The sequence below is a fragment of the Sturnira hondurensis genome, unplaced genomic scaffold (assembly GCF_014824575.4).
Source record: "Sturnira hondurensis isolate 20B ecotype Veracruz unplaced genomic scaffold, ASM1482457v3 Scaffold0010428, whole genome shotgun sequence".
In the NCBI taxonomy this organism is placed as follows: Eukaryota; Metazoa; Chordata; class Mammalia; order Chiroptera; family Phyllostomidae; genus Sturnira; species Sturnira hondurensis.
In genome coordinates, this window is record NW_028083059.1 from 1,682,003 (window position 1) to 1,702,604 (window position 20,602).

At 39.5% G+C, this 20,602-nt stretch overlaps 1 protein-coding gene across 2 annotated transcripts in view; it reads right to left on the minus strand.

Annotated features, from left to right (window-relative positions):
- The window catches only part of USP12 (ubiquitin specific peptidase 12), a 94,628-nt gene that overhangs the window by 39,014 nt on the left and 35,012 nt on the right, over nucleotides 1-20,602 (minus strand). The window contains exon 2 of one of the 2 annotated variants that reach the window (XM_037058873.1): nucleotides 3,437-3,517. In XM_037058873.1, coding sequence (XP_036914768.1) covers nucleotides 3,437-3,517 — 81 coding nt within the window. Of the gene's footprint in view, nucleotides 1-3,436; nucleotides 3,519-20,602 lie in introns of those variants that run through there. The other variant, XM_037058874.1, reaches the window with a different exon arrangement.

Here is a 20,602-nt window from a genome sequence, read left to right on the forward strand (position 1 = left end):
AGTTGTGAGTACACAAAATACAGTTTATCCTTGTATTACTTACTAACTATTGTATTATTTTCCATACAAGCAACTGTAAACCTACTTTTGCCCTACCCTGTATTTATAGCAGTAAAGGTTAAAAGCAAACAACTTTCTTTTTCTTTTTTTTTTTAAGATTTTATTTATTTATCTTTAGAGGGGAAGGGAAGGAGAGAGGGAGAGAAATATCAATGTATGGTTTCCTCTCATGAGCCCCCTGCAGGGAACCGGCCTGCAACCCAGGGATGTGCCCTGACTGGGAATTGAACCACGATCCTCTGGTTCGCAAGCCTGTACTCAATCCACTGAGCTATACCAGCCAGGGCAACTTTTGCTACATAAAATACTACTGTTCTTTTAAAAGTAGGTTCTTCTGGGACACTGTCAATGGGCACAACTTGACTACACTCCAGTACACATATCAGTGTTGGATCTGAATCAAATAAAGGCAAAGATGGCCACAGTGAAGTAGAAAGGAGACTGAAGAAACCAGGGTTCTGCCATCCCTAGAAGTTTTAATGAAGCTTCTGATCACTAGACAACTCTGTATGTAAACATAAACATATTAGATACTAGAAGCAGAGATCAAACTCTCAATAAACAAGGTAAATTAAATACACTAATTTAAACTCTACTCCCCATGAAACCCTAATAAAATGACAGTAAAAGAACAGATCAGGGGAAACCTCAGAAGTTCCAAGACAACCACAGACTAGATACATTAACAAACTTACAGAGGATAAAAGGCAGATGGAAACAAAGTAGAAGCCAAAGCACCTGTTAGAGGCAAAAACCAAACTTATTCACACCCTTCACACCCTAAGACCTGGGGATTTGTGTGTGTGTGTGTGGGGGGGGGGGGGGGGCAGTGTCCTGCATCTAACATTGTAAGTCTGGTCATAAATCTTCAAAAGGACCATTTCAACCCCCTGATGCATTAACCTTTCTTTTACTGGTAGAGTTTGGCTCCACAGAAGTTGACCAGGAGGATCTGGTCAAGAACCTTAAAGGACAGCAGTGAGGCACTGAGCAGGAAACAGAGGGTTAAATAAAGGCCCACACTAAGCCACCCCTCCACAGAGACTGGAGGAGCGCTCCTAGGAGGTAATGAACAGCCCAGAGAACGTGATGTGGCTCCTGAGGTTGGGTGTGAGCTGGGGGAGATGGACAGGGAGCTATTTTCTTAAAAGTCTGTTTGCCAGGACGTCACTCTACAGAGACACCCGTGCTACACAAGTTCCGCCCATAGTAACTTGATCAACCTTTTAGAATTTCACTTTTATATGTGAATTGAATTTGAGGTACATTTCTAATAGGGAAAAAACCTTAGTTTAAACCAGGGGTGAGGGGTAGTACAGAGAGAATGAGCTTAGTGGTCTCAGAAACAGTCTGGTAAGTATAAGAAAATCTTGGCAACAACAAAACTGTAAATACTAACCTGAGAAAAATAACAGAAATATTGCCTTAATGAAACAAAATTAAAAAGCAAAAGTAACAATCTAAGAAATAAAAAGTGTAATGAGCTGGACAAAAAAAAGCCAAAGACATAGCTTAAAATGCAAACTTAAAAAGGCAGATGATCAAATACGAGAGAAAAAAACTAAGAAATATAGAGAATCAGTCTGTTTCCATATTTAACAGTGTATCAAAAAACGGAATGAAGAAGTCACACTGATAGAAAATAACCTATCTAAATAACAGTATCAGAAGTGTTCTAGAACTGAGGAAAAGGAAACGCCAGTCAGGACAGGTACATAAACGCCCAATGTACTAACGGGGGCGGGTGGACAGGGCAGGACAAGACACATGAAATCTCAGAACACTGTGCGCAGTAGATACAGATCATCTTAAAAGTCCCCCCAGTTTTCTTAAATGGGGGAAAAGGCCATATACAGAAGAGATCAAGAATTAGTATGATATCAGCCCTCTTACCAGCATGAACAGAAGCCAGAAAACAAGAGTATGGTCTTAAAAATTCCTACAGAAGGTTATAAACTAGGATCTATATGCGGCTATTACAATAACCAAAACACTCTTAAATACGCCAAAGTTCAAGGTCTATGTCCCACACATACTTCCCCAAAAAACCACTATCGAATGTATTCCACAAAACCATGGAGAAAACCAGGAAAGAAAACAGGATCTAGAGAAGCTGAGACTGAAGGGAATGTCTTCAGGTGTAGAAAGGAACAGTGGTCAAAGGCTGCACAGCAGGACAGAGGGCTCCGGAGGGATGTTACTGTGGAAAAAAAGAGTTTGCCCGATGGTTGTGACTCAGCGGAAATTGATACTGAGAAATTCTTTTTTTTGTTGTCCATTTGTTTGTTTTAATAAAGACTTTGGGAAGGATAAATGGAAATTAAGGAAATGAAAAAATAAAGCAATGGTTAATTCCATGTTGAAAGAATGGGGAAAAAGTAAAGTTGCCAGGGGATGGATGACGACAGATGTAAAGAGCTAAATTTCTCATCTACCATCACAGAAAGTCAATGGACTTTTTTAAATAGCAGGATTTTAAAAATAGAAGTATAAGCACTTTATTTAGAACCTAAGGATAAATTCTAGAAAAATAATAGCTGGTGAGAGGCAGGAGGGGGGAGGCTGCTGATTCCTTGTTGTCAGCTTTACACTTACAGAGATGAGCCCCAAAGCAGGGGGGGACACACATGGCTCTTTAAGTGCTTTCCCCAAATCACAAAAGAAATCTATCTCATACATCATAACTACACACTAGTATTCAGTGACATACCAATTTTGTTGAATTTAGCTTACTTTATTACTGTATTATCATACATGTATATATTTTTCTTTAAACATTCACCACGGAGCCACCTAACAGCACAGTACAAGAGTATAAATTACTACAATTGTATAACACAGGTTTGTGATGTTTTCTAGTGTTACAGAAGAGTTAAAAATTCTGAAGGTTCTTCCAGAGTTTTAATAATATAAAATTACTAGGATTGCCTCCACAAGAACTGGGATGTATTTTTCCCTGTATTTTGTACTTTTATATCTATACTAGTAGAAGAACACCAGATATAATTTGACAAAGATCCTACCGACACATACAGGCATTTACAAAACTACCTAGACCACTCACTTACATGCAGACATTTAAATAATTCTCAAAGGATCAGGAGATCACCTGGACTAAGCCATATGAAATTTTGGTTACAAGAAATATGACACAAAATAGGGAAAATCAGGCTTACAAGTATTAACTCAAGTCATCGAACGACCTTGTTCCCACCCACTAAATATAACTTCAAAATTCCAAATCAAGTTTCTTGGCATTACGTCTACTGATACAAATAAACAAGTTTCCTTTAATAAATTATGAAATATATTCACCATTTAAAAAATACTTCCAACTGTAACTCTGAAGACTAAGTAAGCATCAATGAATACTTACATTGACTAATCCAAAATAGTGTTCATTGACTGGAAACTGTTCTGGACCAATCTCTTTCTCTAATGCCGAGGCATTGGCGCCCTACAAGACAGCAAACAAAAATCTCAGTATTTAGAGTATCTTCATAACATTAGCACAATTACTTAGGCATTATGGAGGCATCCTTGAAAAACCTATTACTGCCCAACATTATTCAAAGAAAATTAAAAAGGACAATGAATAAAAGCTTTTAATATTACTAAAAACTAGTTTGCAAAAACTTTCTCAATAACCAAAGAAGGACCAAGAATTATATTCCCAACTTGTTTCTTTATCTCACCAGTGAATTAAAGCCCGTGCTGTATCACGTACTCTAACAGATGTCTGTAACTGACACTGGAAATTTTGTGAACTTAAAATGCATATGTTCAGTGGCCTAACAATTCTTCGCAGGTATATACCTGAGAAATTCTCACACAGAACCAAAGGTGACAAGAATGTCTACTGAAGTACCACTGGTGATTCCACACCTGACAGTAATCTAGATGGTCTTTAAAACATGATACTTTATTATATAGCAGAGTCTGAACAAACTAGAATTATGTAAAACTTCTCAAAAACAACGTTAAATAAAAAAAGAAAGTCAGATCAACACAAAACCACATCATATTTACAACAGTGCACACACATTCTACCTCCTTAAGGACATGGCATATAGTTTACACCTCCTTCAGTGGGCAGAAGCCCATCCCTGCTGTCTCCTGAGTCTGAGAAGCCAAGACCTTTGTTAGACAGCACATCCTCAACTCTGGATAGCTCGGGCCTGAAAATAAGTACGTACCAATTAAAGGGATCCCCTGGGTTGGTGGCCAAGTTCTGTCAAAACATGATGTTCCCCCTAATATCTTCTAGCCATCTAGCACTGTGTGTGTGTGTGTGTGTGTGTGTGTGTTATTTTTATATAACATCCTAACACAATCACTAGCTTACAAATACCGTTTACTTCTAAATCAGGTTACCAGTAACTGTTTTATAAAACATCAAATTCAATTACTATAGCAATTTCGAGATCCACTGACCAAAACGGTCTTCGTGGGATGCGGTAAGCCACGCTCTCCAACCCTGCCAGCGTGAGTATTTTGTCACAAAACTTCCTCACCTATATTCAAAACTATCATTAGCCCAAATGTTTACTACCTACCGAAATTGGTTTCTATTTTCAAATTAGTATAAAGTCTTTCCTACCAGGAAATAATAAATTAAAAAAGAGAAAGAAAAGGTTAGCTATTATCCAAAATACCACCTCATACATGTCTATCACTGTGGAATGATGTCAGTTATACTGACATCATTCGAGTGACATCATTAGAAAAGCATTTCTGGCCTTGGGATGGACTAAGGACACAACATGTGGACATTACCAGTGTCGTTCCGATCGCATGCGACACACTGTGCAGAGTCCAACCACCCACGATGTTCCGCTTGTCTAAATACATACCACACACTTTCATGCACTGCCTGGAAAGCCCTTCCCCATTCTCTTGTCCTCAAGTTTTGTCTATGAGCCAAGTTATCAGCCTCTCTGTGCCTCAGTCTCCTAACTGTAAAATGAAAATGTAACCAATTACTTTACAGGGTAGCTATGAGGCAGCATAGTAAGAAGCTAGGAAAATTCCTTGGCAAGTGGAGTGAGGAAACAGAGAGAGCTGACTAGCTGGCCACCTCTTCTCTTGCACAACCACTCCCTTAGGCATTAAATCCTCAGGCCAATGTGCTTGTTATCAGAATAAAATACTCTTAGGAACAAGGACTCAGGGTCTGTTGACCACAGAGACTGAGCTTTGGTCAACTCACACATAACATTTCAGGCATCAGGTGTGTTTCAGCACCAGGCCCAGAAAAGCAGCAAAACCACATACAGCTATGTCATGGCTAATGCCAGGACCAGATGCAATAACTGATGAACCCCGACCCTAGAGCCAACCAATCAGCAGAGACCACAACCCTGACCCTATATGCTTATTTGGATGAGCCAGCATATCGAAGGACACACCTGGAAAGCTGATGAATGTTCTATTCAGATCCTCCCCTGAGAACTCCCCTAAAATTCCTACTTTTAGAAAACAGATAAAAAACCCTTAAGACAACTGGGCTGGTGTGGCTCAGTGGATTGAGCATGGGCCTATGAACTAAAGGGTCACCAGTTCAACTCCCAGTCAGGGCACATGCCTGGGCTGCAGGCCAGGTCCCCTGTAGGGGAAGCATGAGAGGTAACTACACACTGATGTTTCTCTCCCTCTCTTTTTTCCTCCCTCACCTTCTCAATAAAAATAAATAAATAAAATCTTAAAAACAAAAAACCCTTAAGGCAAAGGACCCAGTGCATGCTCTCTCTCCAGAGTACGTCAATGCCCTCCTTCATCAGGAATGTATCTTTGCTTTCTTTCTCCTAAATTCTAAGGGCCCTTCTTTTGCCACTGTAACTTGACCCTGGGCCCACACAGCCCAGGCAGCTCACTTGGCCTCTATCTCTCCAACGGCCAAGGAAGCTCTCTGAGCAGCCCACTCATACCTTCTCTGTGAGTGTACTTTCCTTTTGCATGACAAATAAACTTCACTCTGGAGTTTATTCACTCTGGAGTTCTAGCACGGGAGTTTCTCACTCTGAATTCTTTCTTTGTCAAACTCGAAAACAAAGGTTCATCCATCACCAATAACAGCCAGAAACTATCAAAATTTAAACTTACCAAAAACAAAACAAAACAAAAAAACCTGCCAGTGCCTGGTATATAAGCAGATGCCCCATAAATGTTGGTTTTCTTCCCCCTAACCCCAAGATGAAGAAAAAAGCTACTCTCAGGAGTTATTAATAAATATCATCTGCCTCATGCAAAACCTAACAAGTAAATGACACTGTTCTTGGACTTCCAAAGACAGACTCTCAAATGCTCCAGGAAGTAGAGACCTCTGGCTAAGATGGAGGCATAAGCAAACTTGCCTCGCCTCCTCTCACAGCCACAAGAAGGATAACAAGCAATCTAAAAACAAAAACCAACCGAACTGCCAGAAAATAGAACTGTATGGTAGTCCAACAACCAAGGATTTAAATAAGAAACATTTACCCAGACAAGTAGCAGGGGTGGAAAGGACATGGTGTGGCACAGCGAGGAAGCGGCGAGGCAGCAGCTGTGGCGACCAGCAGAGCAGGTAGTCCCACAATGACATGCAGCGGAAAAAAACCCGGGAGGGACAACCAGGGTGCCAGAGATCCCACCACTAGGCCAGACCATGCAGCTGAGGGTTCCAGCATTGGGAAAAAAGCCTCATAACCTCTGGCTGTAAAAACCAGTAGGGGTTGAGGTGGAGGAAGAAACCATTGGTCTCTCAGGACCATTTGTTTAAAGGGCTTACAGTGTCCTAGAATGTAGGCAAACCCACCCATTCCTGGTGCCCTAGAATCAGCACCAGGGAAGCAGCTAGAAAGGTGGCAGATGTTTATAGGAAGTAGGGAAGTAACTAGAAATGAGGCAAGAGGCAAACAAGCAACACTGTTCTCTCTGACCTCTCCTCCACATGAGTGTCACAAAGCGGCAAAATGGGATGTACCACACTGGCAACCACCTAAGGCCCCACCCCTTACAATGTAACAGGTGCGCAGACAGGGGGAGTCAAAGCAACTCTAATTAATACACAGAAACACAGGGAGGCTACCAAATTGAGGAGACAAAGAAATATGGCCCAAATGAAAGAACAGACCAAAACTCCAGAAAAAGAACTAATTGGAAATAGCCAACCTATCAGATGCAGTGTCCAAAACACTGGTGATCAGTTTGCTCAGAGAAATGACTGAGTACAACCACAAAACAAAGAATTGAAGGCTATATACAAAGTGAAATAATGAAAAATATACATGGAACCAAAAGTAAAGGGAAGTAAACTGGGATTAAAATCAATGATTTGGAACAAAAGGAAGAAGTGATCAACTGGAACAGAAAGCAGAAATAAGAACTAAAAAACAAACAAACAACAAAAAAGAAAAAAAAAGAGGAGAGGCTTAGGAACCTCCAGGACAACTTTAAATTCACTAACATCCAAATCATAGGGGTACCAGAAGGAGAAGAGAAATAGCAAGAAATTGAAAATTTATTTGAAAAAATGATGAAAGAAGACGTCTCCAATTTGGCAATTTTGTCTATTTCCCAAAAGGAAATAGACATACAAGTCCAGGAAGCTCAGAGTTCCAAACAAGTCGGACCCAAAGAGGGCCACACCAAGACACATCATAATTACAATGCCAAAGGTTAAAGAAGAAGAGAGAATCTTAAAAGCAGCAAGAGAAAGGAGACAGTTACCTACAAAGGGATTCCCATAAGACTATGAGCTGATTTCTTAAAAGAAACCCTGCAGGCAAGAACTGGCAAGAACTACTCAAAGAGATGAAAAGCAAGGACCTACATCCAAGATTGCACTATCCAGCAAAGCTATCATTTAGAATCGAAGGGCAGATAAAGTGCTTCCAAGACAAGGCAAAGCTAAAGAAGTTTATCATCACCAAGCCCTTATCACTGTATTTTGCCGTGCATAATGTGTACTTTTGTGCCCAAATTTTTGAGGGAAAAATAAGGATGTGCATTATACATGGGTAATCCTATTTCCATACCTATATAAATGTTTCTAATTCTTTTATTTATTCTTATGTGTTAAAGGTGCAATTCTAGAAAGCAATAACAATATCCATATGCAAAATAATACCCTGGAATATGATAATCAGTTTTGTTTCTAAATGTAAATGAGTGAAAAATTGAATTAAAAAAGTGAAATGGAAAATTTTTTCCTGAAAGTTTGGGCCAAAAACATGGGTGGACATTATCCAAAATACAGTATGAAATTTTAATGGAACTTAACTAAGAGAAAGAAGATCAAAACTATGAACAGTAAAATGACAACAAACTCACAACTATCAACAACGAAATCTAAAAAAAAACAAAAAAAAAAACAATCTAAGCAAACAACTAGAACAGGAACATAATCATAGAAACAGAGATCACGTGGAGGGTTACCAGTGGGGGAAAAAGTACAGGAAATAAGAAGCATAATTGGTAGGTACAGAATAGACAAGGGAAGGTTAAAAACAGTATAGGAAATAGAACTCATATGTACAACCAGTGAACATAAACTAAGCAGGGAGACTGCTAGAGAGAATGGGGGTACTGGAAGGAAGGGGAAAAAGGGGAAAAATATAACAGCATAACTAATAAAATATACGTAATAAAAAATAAACAAATAAGGAACCAACAAAAAGATGCTCAAGGAAGTAATGCACAATCCATCAACCTTGGGGGCCCTGCACTTTGCAGGATTCTAGTCTACCTCTTATTCAACCATGAGATCTTTGGCTGCAGAGTCTTTCCTGAGAGTCTAAATAGAAGGAACTGGGGGTTGTACACAGAAGAAAAAGATAAGGAAGGCTGCAGAAAGGAACCAAGCTGTCCCTGCCCTCCTCCTTCTTGTGTTGGAGCCAGGAGGAGAAAAGAAAGCTGGGTGACACCTGAGCCATCTGTCCTGACTTGCATGGTCAGGACCTTAAATTCCACGAAATTAGGCTGTGTTTCTTTCATCCAGTGTCTGGCACATGATGGGTACTCAATGAATGTTTATTACATTCTTTAAAAAAAAAGCAAATAAGAGAAGGAAATAAAAATCTTAAGAACCAAATGAGACAACAAAGAGTGCCCTGCAGGTTACAACACTGTATACCCCCCCAAATCTAAGAACACAGAAGAACCATAATCCAAGGAGGTCTGGAAAGAGGAAGCCATGTGCGAGAAAGTGGAAACAGCTATAGACCATCATCACTTAACCCTTCTGGATTTAAGAACCCTTAACTGTGGGGAACGAGATGGTGGCGGAGTATTGGCACAGAAGGATCTGCCTCACACACCTCCCAGAATCAAACTGGAGCTAAAAATAAAGAGGGGTACAGCCACCTGAAATAAACAACCAAAGAGTACCTGAGGAGGAGACTCTTAACTAAGGAAAGGCAGAAATCACCTCAAAACCAGTGAAAGGGCAGGCTCAGTTCCCATGGGCAGCAGGGCAAGGTCAGGCACAGCTCTGGAAGTTTCCCTTTGAGAGAAGAGAAGCCTGGACCCCCAGGTCAGGCGTCCAACCACAGAGCACCAATGCTGGGGTTAGGTACCCATATAATATCCAGCAGAGAAAAGCCATGGGGGTTTTGTCTGCCAGGAAGACACAAGACAAAGCCACTATTTTTCCCCTAAGGAGCCAAGGCACAGGTTTCTTGTTCGCAGCCACTCACCTTGGGCTTGGATGAAGGGAGGACGGCACCGACTGAAGTTGCCTGAGGACAGCCCAGAGTGGGAGGCCTTGGGGAGCGACATGGGGAAATGGCTGCTGGATCCCCTGTCCTGGGACATACCTCAATGCCACAGCAGCCATCTTCCTAGAGAAGAGCAAGCCTCCCCCAGGGGAAAAACAATTACCCCAACCTGTGGGAAACCACTCACCCCCACCCTCTGGAATCTTGCTTGCCCCACCCTGCATCTTTTTTTCTTTCCTATCCCCTACCCTGCATCTTAACCCCAACTGAGAAGACAGCAACACAGGCAGACTCAGAAGGTGTCAGAGACTGGCCTTAGGGCATAGCCATTCCACATATTTTCCCGGCACCAGACAGGTGCTTTCCCTTCACAAGAGAGCCATGGAAACACCCTCCTGGTTTCCAGCACACCCAAACCCTGGGGTCTGGAGGCCCCACTCGCTTTTCTACTAGGGGCTCTGTCTGCCCTGTCAAGTTCAAGGAAATAATCCAGGACAGTTTGAGATGTGTGGGTGGGGACAAGGGACATACCCACCACCTTCCCTGAAGTCTGAATGGCACCTGCCACGTAAGATCCAAGGATTCCATCCTTTTGATTTCACCAGAAGCCCTCTAAGAAAGTCAGGGCAGTGGCTAGACAAAGACCGACAGGCAAAGGCAGGTGGAGGTGGATCCTGCAGTACTTTTGGTCATTTGCTGACCCACCTCTGGGCCTTATGCTGATAAATGCCAGCCTGGCAGCACAACGATGACTATCCCAAGCACAGCCAAGCCTGGAGGAGACAGCTGCAAACTATGGATTTCTTGCAGCTTTGAACAGGCTGCAGAGGGATAGACATGGACAGGATCTGACAATGCCTTACACCACCTTCGAACAACATCCAAAGAGCCCTAGTCAAAAGGAGAACCCAGCAGGAAAGCACTAAACTCTACTGAGACAAATTTCACTTCTTTCTTTCCCATTATTTTCTCTTTTGTATAGTCCTTTTATTATAATTTCTTCCTTTTTCTTCAAATTTTTCCTGCTAATTTTTCTTTTATATTTCTTATTTTACTGCTCCTTCTTACTCCATTATCCCTTTTCTTTTCTTAAATTCTTTCCCTTCCTTTGTTTTTGGGGTGGGTTTTTTTATAAAGACTTCTTCATTCCATCTCTTATTGTTTCTCATCTTCCCACCTCCCATAATCATTTTGCTTTCCTTTGGTCTTCTCATATTCCTTTTTTTCTTTTACTATTCTGTTTCTTATTCCACTTTATTCTTTGCCCTTTTGTTGTTCATTTTGCTGGTGTTGTTGAGGATTTTTTTGCTTGTTTTGTTTTTCGTGTGTTTTTCTCTGTCCACGCCTGTGCAACAGCATATAAGATGTGGTAGGGGTTGAGCCTTGCAGTCAGCTAGCCAGAGGGGAGATCTGACCAACAAATGGGCAACAACACTCAAGACCCAAATACAAGAGAAGAGCCCGTATTGCCCATACAAAGGGCGTTCCTAGAGTATCCAGCTCAGGAGATCAAGGAGACTGCACACCACTGAGTCCCACAGGACTCCTATAACATAAGGCTGCCCAAAGAAGACAGGGAGTCAAAACAGATCATAATACATAAATGCAAACAGAAACAGTGAGTGAAAAGAGTGAGCACTTCTTTGTCTTTCTTTGGAAGACAACCCCAAAACGAAATGAAGGAACCCCCAGAAAAAGAGCTAAATGAAACTGAGGCAAGCAATTTATCAGACACAGGGTTCAAAGTAACAGTTATAAGGATGCACAGGGAACTTAGTGAGAATTACAAAGAACTTAGTGGAAATTACACCAGCATGAGAAAGGTCACAAAATATAAATAAAAACCAGTTGGAAATGAAGAATACAATATCTAAAATAAACAATACACAAGAAGGTATTAAAAGCAGGCTAGATGAGGCACAGGATCAAATCAGCAATTTGAAAGACAAAACCCCCACCCAATCAGAGCAACAAAAAGAGAAAAAAGACTTAAAAGGAACGAGGATGGTTTAAGGGAACTTTAGCACAACATGAAATGTAACAATATCCTCATCGTAGGGATACCAGGAGAAGAAAGTGAGCAAGAGACCGAAAACCTGTTTGAGGAAATAATTGCAGAAAACTTTCCTAACCTGGTGAAGTAAAGTCACACAAGTTCAGGAAACACAGAGAATCCCAATGAGGATGAACCCAAAGACAGCAACACCAAGATACACCATAATCAAAATGGCAAAGTTTAAAGACAAAGAGAGAATCTTAAAGGCAGCAAGGAACAAATGCTCAATTACCTACAAGTACGTTCCAATAAGATTGTCAGCTGATTTCCCAACAGAAACACTTCAGGCTAGAGGGATTGGCATGAAGTATTCAAAGTGATGAAAACTAAGAATCTACAAATAAGCAAGGATGTCATTTAAAATTGAAGATGAAATAGAGCTTCCTAACCAAAAAATGAACAAACAAACAAACAAAAAAAGGCTAAAGGAGTTCATTAACACCAAACCAGCATTGCAAGAGATGTTAAAGGGGCTGCTTTAAGAAAAAGATATGGGAAGAGGGGGAAAACACAGGTATAAAGGCATAAAATGGCAATGAGTAAGTACCTATCAATAATCACCTTAAATGTAAAATGATTAAATGATCCAATCAAATGACATAGCTGAACGGATAAGGAAACATGACCCATATACCATATTTTGTCATGTACAATGCACAGTTTTTTCCCCCAAATATTTGAGGGAAAAATAAGGATGCACACTATACATGGGTAGTATCTGAAACACGTTGTTTCTGTTCTTGTGTTTTGTAACTATTTGTTACATAAAATTTCTTGTACCATAATGTGTTCAAAAATAAATACTAAAGTTCCTTTATAAAACAAAAAGCAATGATCTAAGTATTAATTAATTAATCGATTAATTAATTAAACAAAAGATATTTTTCCTGAAAGTTTGGGCCAAAAATGTGGGTGTGCATTAATTATACACAGCAAAATACAGTATATGCTGTCTACAAGAGATCCAACTCTGAACAAAAGATTTACACAGCCTGGAAGTGAATAGATGGAAAAAATATTTCATACAAGCAGAGACCAGATAAAAGCTGGGGTAGCAATACTTGTATCTGACAAGATAGACTTCAAAACAAAGGCCATAACAAAAGACAAAGAAGGTCATACATAACACTAAAGGGAACAATACAACAAGAGGATACAAATTTTGTCAACATATATGCACCCAATATAGGAGCACCTAAATATATAAAGAAAAGCATGGTGGACTATACAGTCATTGAAGGAAATTTTAACATCCTACTGGATAGGATGGATAGATCTTCCAGACAACAACAGATCTTCCACACACAAAAAGCAACAAGGAAACAGTGTCCTTAAATAACACATGAGATCAAATGGACTTATGTAATTGATATTTACAGACCAGCAAAATACACATTATTCTCAAGTGCACATTGATCATTCTCAAAGACAGACCACATTTTAGGGCACAAAATAACTTTTAACAAATTCAGGAAAACTGAAATCATATCAAGCATTTTCTCAGATCACAATGGCATGAAACTACAAAGTATCTTCAATTAAAAAAAACTCAAAAACATTCAAATATATGGAGGCTAAACAGCATGCTATTAAATAATGAATGGGTCATCAATAGGATCAAGGAAAAAATCAAAAAGTACCTGAAAACAAGACAAACAAGAACTTAAAATCTATGGGACACAATGAAAGCAGTCCTGAGAGGGAAGTTCATAGCATTGCAGGCCTACTTCAAGAAGACAGAAAAATCTCAAATAAGCAACCTAACCCTACAACTAAAAGAACTACAAAAAACAACAACAAAGTTCAGATTGAGTAGAAGGAAGGGACTAATCAAGACCAGAGTGGAAATACATAATATAGTTCTTTGAAAACATAAACAAAACTGATGAACTTTTAACCAGACTTATCAAGAAAAAAATGAAGATCCAAATTAATAAAATCAGAAATGAAAGAGGAGAAATAATAAACGATACCACAGAAATACAAAGGACTTTAAGAAAATACTATGAACAACTATATGCCAAGAAATTTGACAACCTGGGTGAAATGGATAAATTTTTAGAAACATACAATCTTTCAAAACTGAATCAGAAAGAAGCAGAAAATCTGAATAGACAGAATACAGCTAATGAAATTGAAGCAGTAATAAAAAACTCCCAACAAACAAAAGTCCTGGACCAGACAACTTCACAGGCGAATTTTACCAATCATTCAAAAAAGAACTAACCCCTATCCTTCTCAAACTATTCCAAAAAAATCAAGAAGAGGAAAGACTTCCAAGCTTTTTTATGAGGCCAGTAGTATCCTAATTCCAAAACCAGGTGAAGGCACAACAACAAAGACAGAAAACTACAGGCCAATATCCATGATGAAAATAGATGCGAAGATCCTCAACAAAATATTAGCAAACGAGATCCAGCAATATGTTAAAAAGATAAAAAAATCATACACCATGATCAAGTGGGATTTATTCTGGCAATAGAAGGTTGGCACAACATCCACAAATCAATAAATGTGATATGTCACATAAACAAAACGAAAGATAAAAAATCATAGAATCATATCAATAGATGCAAAAAAAGAATCTGATAAACTCCAGCACCTATTTGTGATAAAAACTGTCAGCAAAGTGGGAATAGAGGAATCACATCTCAGCATAATAAAGGCCACATAGGAAAAACTTACAGCCAACATCATACTCAATGGGTAAAAACTGAAAGCGTTTTCCTTAAGATCAGGAAAAAAAACCAGGAATGTCCACTTTCACCAGTCTTATTCAACACAGTACTAGAAGTACTGGCCAAAGCGATCAGATAATAAGAAATAAAGGACATTCAAACCAGGAAGCAGGAAGTAAAACTGTCATTATTTACAGATGACATCATACTGTATAGGTAGAAAACCCTACAGGCTCCACCAAAAAAATACTAGACGTAATAAATTAATACGGCAAAGTAGTGGAATACAAAATCAGTACTCAGAAATCAGTGGCATTTTTACAGACCAATAATGAACTATGAGAAAGAGAAACCAAGAAAAATCCCATTTAAAAATAGTAAACTATTGCAACAACAAGAAAAAAGGTACCTAGGAATAAATTTAACCAAAGAGGTAAAAGACTTATACTCAGAAAACTATAGGACACTGAAGAAAGAGATTAAGGAAGATACAAATAAGTGGAAGCATATACTGTGTTAACATTATTAAAATGTCCTTACTACTAAAAACAGCCTATAAATTCAGTGCAATTCCTATTACGATACCAATGGCATATATCACAGATTTAGAACAAATATCCCACTAGTTTATATAAAACCAAAAAAGACCCTCAACAGCTTCAGCAATCTTGAGAAAGAACTAAGTTGGAGGGATCACAATACCTGATATCAAACTAAGGCTGCTATAATCAAAACTGTCTGGGACTGGCATAAGAACAGACACATAGATCAATGGAACAGAATAGAGGGCCCAGAAATAAACCCAAGTCTCTATGGTCAATTAATATTTGGCAAAGAAGGTAAGAATACACAATGTAGTAAAGACAGTCTATTCAATAAATGGTGTTGGGAAAACTAGACTAGTACTTGCAAAAAATTGAAACTGAACTACCAACTTATACCACACACCAGAATAAATTCAAAATGGATAAATGACTCAAATATGTCACCATACCATAAAATTCCCAAAGGAAAACGTATGTAGTAAAAATTAGTATTATCTCACATAGCAATATTTTCCCGATATATTGATTCCTAGAGCAAGGGATACAAAGGAAAAAAATAAACAAATGGTACTACATCAAATTAAAAGGCTTCTTTCTTCCACAGCTAAAGATACCATCAACAAAATTAAAAGAGAACCCACTGTGTGAGAGAACGTATTTGCCAATAATATATTGGACAAGGGTTTAATCTCCAAAATATATAAAGAACTCATACGACTCAACACCAGGAAGACAAATACTTCAGTTAAAAAGTGAGCAAAGGACCTGAACAGACTCTTCTCCAAAGAGCACATATAGATGGCATGTAGACACATGAAAAAATGCTCAACATCATAAGCCATCAGAGACATGCGAATTAAAACCACAATGATACATCACCTCACACCTGAGAAAATTGTTATTATCAGTAAATCCACAAAACGAGTGCTGGCGAGGTTGTGGAGAAAAGGGAATCCTAGTGCACTGTTGGTGGGAATGCAGACTGGTGCAGCCACTGTGAAAAACAGTATAGAATTTCCTCAGAAAACTAAAAATGGAACTGCCTTTTCACCCATCAATTCCACTGTTGGGATTATACCCTAAGAATCCTAAATCACAAATTCAAAAGAATCTCTGCACTCCAATGTTCACAACAGTGTCATTTACAATAGCCAAGTGCTGCAAACAGCCTATGTGCCCACCAGTAAAGGAGTAGATCAAAAAACTATGGTACATTTCCACAATGGAACACTATGCAGCAGAAAAAAAAGAAAGAACTCCTATCCTTCACAACAGCATGGATGGAACTATAGTGTATTATGCTAAGTGAAATAAGCCAGGAGGTGATAGATAAATATCATATGATCTCACCTGTAAGTGGAACCTAATCAACAAATCAAATAAGTGAGCAAAACAGAACCAGAGACATGGAAATAAAGAACTGACCGTGACCAGAGTTGCGGGGAGGGGGACAACAGGGGATAGAAGTAGAAAGGTCAAGTCAAGGAACATGTATGAAGGACCCATAGACAAAGACAACAGGGTTGGGGGGAGGAGTAAATGCCGGGGGGAATTGAGTAGGGCAGGGGAGATTAGTGGAGGGGGGGGATGGGGACAACTGTAACTGAACAATTAAAAAAAATTTTAAGGTAAAAAAAAACCCTGAATACTTCTTTTATACTAGTTATGATAGACTGTTAGTTCCCAGACAACTTTCTTTTTGTTTAATACAACATAAGAAAACAACACATTTTTCTATTTTTGTGTTTCAAATCCTATCTTAGAATCCAATTTATATCATTCTAAGATTAATACTGAAAAGAATCATATCAGGTCAGTACCTAAAGGAGATCTACCAAAACATGCAGAAATCGCTTTCCAAAGACGAGAGAAGCAAGTGATCTTAGTACACTAAGAAAAGTTCTGGAGGCACAGAGATAGCTGATATCTCTTATGCAAGAAAACAAAGAAACTTCAATAATGGGCTAAAAACCCATACATGATCTTCTGGAAGACACCGTGTCCCTGGAACTATATTAAATACAAGAAAATTTTTTTATGGAAAAAAACCACCAAAAACCATTTCCATATCCTAAGTTTCGGACATCATAAAAATAGTCTTCAAGCAGTAGTCCTTCAAGTAAAGGAGAAATCCAACAGAATCGAATAACCAGCCCTGTGCAAGAAGTTACAGAACGTGATTTCCAAACTGCAGCACCCAACTATCATTTTCTTTTCCATTAAAACAGAATACATCACAGCACATCTCCCTTCTAAGAGTAGATTCTTGAAACTTTTGTTCCAATGTATAGGTATGCACAATTATGTCTAACTGTAAAGAAATAAGTCTATTTCTCACTGTGGGTTGAAATCAATCAAGTTGTGATATGCAAGCTGCACAGGATAAAAACACTAAGAAAACAAACTGCAAAGTCGTAATCTAATTGAGGAGCCCACAGTGGATAAAAATTAGCTTTTCTCGGTGACACACAGGTAAGAAGTATAAGTGAATGTAGAGTTACAGAGGAGAGGGCAGGTGCCACACTCTGCTCCAGCACAGCACACACTACAGGACGTCAGGCGGGAATGATACCCAGAGACTGAGGATCTGGGGAAAGCTTCATAAACAGACGGAACTACAAGAGCCAAGCCCTGAATTTTTCTTCAGAGGTGTCCTCGGTACAGTCTCTCACGTTGGAAACTGAAAGCCTGAAGAACCTGAATGGGCACTTGAACACTGAGGCTGCAGGCTGGGCAGCAGGCTGAGCAAAGGCCTGCAGAGCAGGAGGCCTGCACTGCGGCCTGGTTCTACTGCACCCTGAACACAAGGTCGCCTTCCACAAAACACCTTGCTTTTCTCACCAGCAAGATGCCCGGTTTATGGTATCTATTGTAAATCAAAAATAATACAATTCTAAAATAGCAGTAATGTAGAATCACAATCACAGTGTGATTTTTAGGACAAGAATTTTACCCCTTTGAGCTCCAATTTCCTAATGTGCAAAACTGGGCAAACAACCCCTTCATCATGGCCTGTTTCTGAAAACCATGTAGAAGATATTTAGAAACATGCACGGACCAGTAAGCATTAAACAAACAAAAGAGTTCCTTTGCCTCGTCTTACTCCCACCTTCAGACAAACCTCTCAAAAGGCTGGGGGTTCCACCCCGACATGCAGTCATTCTAAGAATCTTGACCTAGGCCCTCCACAGTTGCCTCCTCTGGTCCTAGTTCTACCACCAAAATTAAAATGTGCTCCACAGACAGTACAAAGGATTCTTACATTGACACAGACTTATCGCTGGCACTATGCCACCACAGCCTGTCTCAGAGGCCTGCAAACACCATCTGAGAATCAGAGTTCAGCACAAAGCAAAGCCAGCCCTGATAAGATACACACAGAGCTGGGAGGCACAGTGTCCAACACTAATGGAGATGTCCAAATGTCTTGCTCTCGCATTCTTGTAAAGAAAATCACTACACAGATACAAGTAGTGTTATGTTAAAGTGAAATCAAAACCATATGAGTTATTGACTGACTTAAGGTAATTACTCTCTAACTACTACAAACAAAATTCAAACTTGAGATTCCAGAGGCTAACTGTACTCTAGCTCACCCTAATAAAAGGTAAAACTATCATCAAGCTTAAATAGTTTTTGTCAAATACAGAGAGGAGATGGCTGCAGCTGGCACCATAAGCAGTTGTGTCCAAACCTAAACAAGGATAAAATGACGTCACAGAAAATGGCAAGCGGGAGGCTCCAGGAGCCAGTCCCTCTACCCAAACCTTTAAGCTGAAAAGTCCAGCAGAATCAACCATCTCAGAACACTTACAAGGAAGTGGCTGGTGAAAGAAAGGTTGCTGGATCTGGGTGACAGAGCAGGGTGTGCCAGCCAGCCACCATTCCCTGTCGCTCAGCCCCACAGCAGGGGTGGGCAAGGGGAACCTTGTCCTCCACACTCTGGAGGACAGCAAAGGTTGCTTTGGTTCTGACCTTCTTAGACCACGCAACCTCCCTTTTTGAGTTGGGGGGCGGAGGAGGGAGGCAGGGGTTGTTCCAGATATTTAAGTAAATTGCTCGTGCCACAAACTGAACCAGTAACAGAAACTTTAGTGACCACACTCAACAAAGAATACAGACTTTGCAAAATCAGTTTGGAAAGGTCACTATACAGATGACTGCAACACTCAAAAGGAGGGAAGAGAGTCTGATTCCCAGAGTTTCATATTATAATATTTAAAACAGTCCAGCTCTCAAAAACAACAAAAAATTATAAACAGGAAAATCAAGCACTTTTGTAGGAAAAGAATAATTTGACAACAGAGCTGTCCCTGAGGAATTCCAGACATTGAAACCACTAGACAAAGTTTTAAATCAATTGTCTTATATATGCTCAAAGAACTGAAAGAAACAACAAAGAACTAAAGAAACTCAGGAGAATGCTGTATGAATAAATATGGAATGTCGATAGGGATTATAGTAATTCTAGATCTTCGATTTGCTTTTCCTTTAAAAGTACAATAGCTGAAATAAGAAATTCACTAGAGGAGTTCAACGCAGATTTGAGCAGGCAGAAGAGAGAATCTTGAGAGTAAGTGCCCTTGAGAGTGAGGCAGCTGAAATTGTCCAGTCTGAAGAAGACAAAGAAGAAATCATTTACCCTGTATTTTTCAGACCATAAGACGCACCACCCAAATTTGGGAGGGAATAGGGGTGTGTCTTACAGTCTGAATGTACCTTACATTTATATTGGTGAAATATTATGTTATTTATGTTGTTAAATATTTTAACCCATTTTTTTGCTTCAAATTTTTTTCCCTATTTTCCTCCTCTAAAGCCTAGGTGTGTCTTATGGTCCCAACAATGTGGCAGATAAATGAACAGGCACTGAGGGACGGTCAAACATGCCAACATATTCGCCATGGGAATCCCAGGAAAGGGAAGGAAAGGAACGAGCAGGAAAAGGATTAATGGCCCAAACTCCCCAAATTTGATGAGAGACCTGAATTTACACATCCAAGAAATTCAACAAATTTGAAACAGGAACACCTCAACAAGATCCACACATTACAGTAAAACGTCAAAGACAAAGAGACTGTCCAACCCTTTAAAGAGGCAACTCATCACAAACTGGGGATCTGCAGAAAGATTAAAGAGCGGGTTTTTCATCAGAAACCAAAGATGCCAGAAGGCAGAGGATGACATTTAAAGTGCTGAGAGAGAAAAACTGTCAACCAATTCTATAAATGGCAAAACTATCTTTCAGGAGTAAAAGAGGAAATAAGATATTCCAAGATTCGACCTAAGGGGATTCATTCCTAGTAGACCTGCCCCTACAAGAAATTCTAAAGAGAGTCCTTCCAGCTAAAATGAAAAAGACACTAGGTAATAATGCAAGGCTATGTGAAGAAATAAAGAACGTGGGTAACGATAACAGCCAGTACTGTTGTACTTTTGGGGGGTTTCCAGTTTTACTGAGCAGAATTGACATACATCACTGTGTATAGTATGCAGTGTGACAGACTGATTTACATACAATGTGAAATGATTTCCACAGTTGGTTCACCTAACATCCATCTTCTCATA